This window comes from Solanum pennellii, chromosome 12 (assembly GCF_001406875.1).
Source record: "Solanum pennellii chromosome 12, SPENNV200".
Taxonomy (NCBI): Eukaryota; Viridiplantae; Streptophyta; class Magnoliopsida; order Solanales; family Solanaceae; genus Solanum; species Solanum pennellii.
Window position 1 is genome coordinate 38,814,026 of NC_028648.1, and position 3,088 is coordinate 38,817,113.

General features: G+C 35.8%; 1 protein-coding gene and 1 pseudogene across 1 annotated transcript; one reads left to right on the plus strand and one right to left on the minus strand.

Annotated features, from left to right (window-relative positions):
* Positions 1–226: 226 nt before the first annotated feature.
* LOC107007005 lies at positions 227–2,343 on the minus strand. The gene is made up of 4 exons (XM_027913433.1): positions 2,254–2,343; positions 2,053–2,160; positions 1,593–1,779; positions 227–276 (listed from the first exon to the last, which is right to left on the minus strand). The coding sequence occupies exons 1-4, from the start codon at positions 2,341–2,343 to the stop codon at positions 227–229; spliced, it is 435 nt and encodes a 144-aa protein (XP_027769234.1).
* Positions 426–1,479, plus strand: LOC107006658 (annotated as a pseudogene).
* Positions 2,344–3,088: the final 745 nt, after the last annotated feature.

The window sequence follows — 3,088 nt, forward strand, 5'->3', positions numbered from 1 at the left end:
ATAAATTTTATAACATAAAAATACACATAAATCGTTAACGAGAATAAATGTTCATTACCTTAATTAGAATTCAAGATCCGTGATTCTAATATCAATTAAAGCAAAATGTACAAATCATTTTAAAGCATTCAAAAAAGGTGAAACACATGCCATAGAATTTTCAATCTTCAAAAATATATGATTTCTAGAACATCAATAAAGTTTACATCAATATATACTTCAGCTCCTATGTCAAGTCTTCACTATTGCTTTCATTGCCTTCTTCGATTTCGTCACCTACATACAATCAGAAAAAAATATAAATAATTTAGGAAACCTCAAATCTTGGAAATTAACAAGTATACATGTAGTTACAACCTGCAGGCATTAGCTTTTAGAATTGTTCAACCCTAAAACTTGGAAATCAAGTACATGCCAATCAAGTTTCCAACACTAAAAAGATAAAAGGTGGAAGAGAGAATAGATTACTTCCAATCTGAATCCTCCAATGAATCATCAGTTTCAAGTATCAGATGAAGAAGATGGATCAGAAGAAGAAGAGGAGGAGGAAGAGGAAGTTTTTCAAGAAAATGACATTGGAAACCTTCAAAGTCACTACCAAAACCAGCAGATGCCACAGTCACTCTGCAAAAAGCCAGAAAAATGGGCTAATTTCACAGTAAGCGAACAAGAATTGAACAAAGGGACAAGAAGAATGAAGCCAAAGAGAGCTAAAACAGATGTTATAGAAGGCCATGGAGGCCGAATTATTCGAGCCACGGGAAGGAAAGACAGACACAGTAAGGTTTCAACTGCAAAAGGTCCGAAGGATCGACGAGTTAGGCTTTCACCAAACACTGCAATTCAGTTCTATGATGTGCAAGATAGGCTTGGGTATGACCGTCCAAGTAAGGCTATTGATTGGCTGATTAAAGAAGCTAAAGCTGCAATTGATGCTCTTGGTGAGTTCCCTAATAATTTTCACTCTACTAAACTAAATCCCAAAAAAATGCAGTATTCATTTGATCAAGAACAGAGTCCAGAATTTAGCCAAGAAAACAGAGGTGTTCCCAATTCTGAATGTGGAGTTCAAGACAAACAGCAAGAGGTGAATTATGACATCCCAAACTTGTTTTCATCATCTGATGGTTTAAAGATTCCATTTTTAAGTGATCTCCAGAGCTACCCACATGGGCATTTTCTCAATTTCCAGTCTTTACAAGATGACACAATCCTATCCTCTGGTAATCATCATCAAGGCAGCTTCTTCACCACCACTTCAGTTAATCATTTCCCATCAGTTTTAAGTCAAATCAGGTGTTTTCTCACAGGGAACCCCTTCAGTCCAGTTTCTTCCCTCTAATGAGTGATCCATTAAGCACACAACTTGAGACCCTTTCATATGGATTTTCCAATGATGGTTTCACAGGAATAATTTCTAGTGCTTCAAGAATTCAAGGGGAAGAGGAGCAGGCTACATTTTTTACTGCTTCTTGACCCACTGCCCAACTTTTCCCCAACTTCCTTAGATCAATAGCGTACTATTCCATTCTAATCCTATAGCAAGTAGCAACAACAAATACCAATCAAAACATAGAATTAGCGACACCAACCTTGTTTAGCCCCTTGAACAGAAGTAGATTCTCTTGGTGAAGGAGTCGACAATGCTGCCAATATGTTAGGATCAATTAATCCCGCATGCTTAAGTTGTGCAATAACATCTGCAATAACTTCTTGTCGCACAATTTTCTTTTGTTCCTCCATTTGTTTCTCCATTTTCTGCATCCTCTCTTGCATTTCCTGCATTCCATCAGTTGTTGCACTTAAAGTTGATTCCCAATTGCCAACTTTTTTTTTCAAAGTAGTCTTTGTAACTCCTGCGCCATATAGTCTTAGACGTCCCGGATGTTCAGGACCCATGACGCTTGAAAATGCATCAACATACTCACCATTTATGCTTATTTGTTTTTCAATTTGCTCCATTTCAGCCTACCAAAGTATATCCAACAAATACAATCTTATGAAATAAATAATTGATCTCAACAAAAAAAATTAAAATAGACAGGCACATACAATTTTACTAGTAGTATCTTCATTTGAGGCCTTGTACGATCGCCCAGGTTTTCTTGTTCTTGTAACCACAAAGATATCCTTAGATGATACTGTCTCCTTATCTTTCTCCTAGTCGAATTGAAATATATATAAAAACTAAACTCACATTGGAAGAGATCCAAAAGAAAATTTCATTAAAAAATAATATATCAGAGAACTCACCAGCTTATTACGAACTAAAGCGAAACTCTTTTTGCCAGCAGTGTGTGGATTCATCAGTTTTTTTCGATTCTTTGCATTTGTTTCAGACATTTTCTGCAAAGAAATGAATCAGTAATGTTAATCGAAGGTATATTAGTGTTATATAGTGTACTAGACGAGGTCAATATTAGTCTGTCTTTCCTTTATAACAATCTGTCAATATTAGTCATTATATAGTGTTAAGGTGTCTTGTAAAATGCATGTGACTATCACAATAAATGATACAGATACAGGCCTGAATTACAGATACAATCTGCTCCTTATGGGTCTTTCTAGTAAGGTCTGAATTACAGATACAGGCCAAAATGTTGCTCTAATTGCTTCAAGTTTGGGCATGATAATGATCCACTTGCTGATTAAAAAGACACCTATGAGAAAGAAGAGTCATGAGGAAGCATAGAAGCTGGGAAGGGAGGTAGTATTTTTTCTAACAGCTTTGAAGTGTTGGGGGTCACTAGGTGGAAAGAAGCTGGGAAGGGAGCAAAAATCTGGAGCTATAATACAAATGCTACTTATTAAAAAAATTGATATTCTGAACTACATTTTTACCTTGAATTTTTCAGAATTCCAATATTTGAGTAGCTCTCTAAATTGACATTCTGGAATATGACCAGGCTTTTTTGCCATTCGAACTGCATCATTTTCATATGGATCGTAATAATTAAGCTTCAAATCACTTCTATGTCTTCTCCAAGCATCTCGAATTGTTACCATAGCCCAATGGTACGCAGCTTCAGGAATAATATATTTCCCCTATAATTTTGTGTCATTCAATTAGCCAATAGAAGTAAAATAC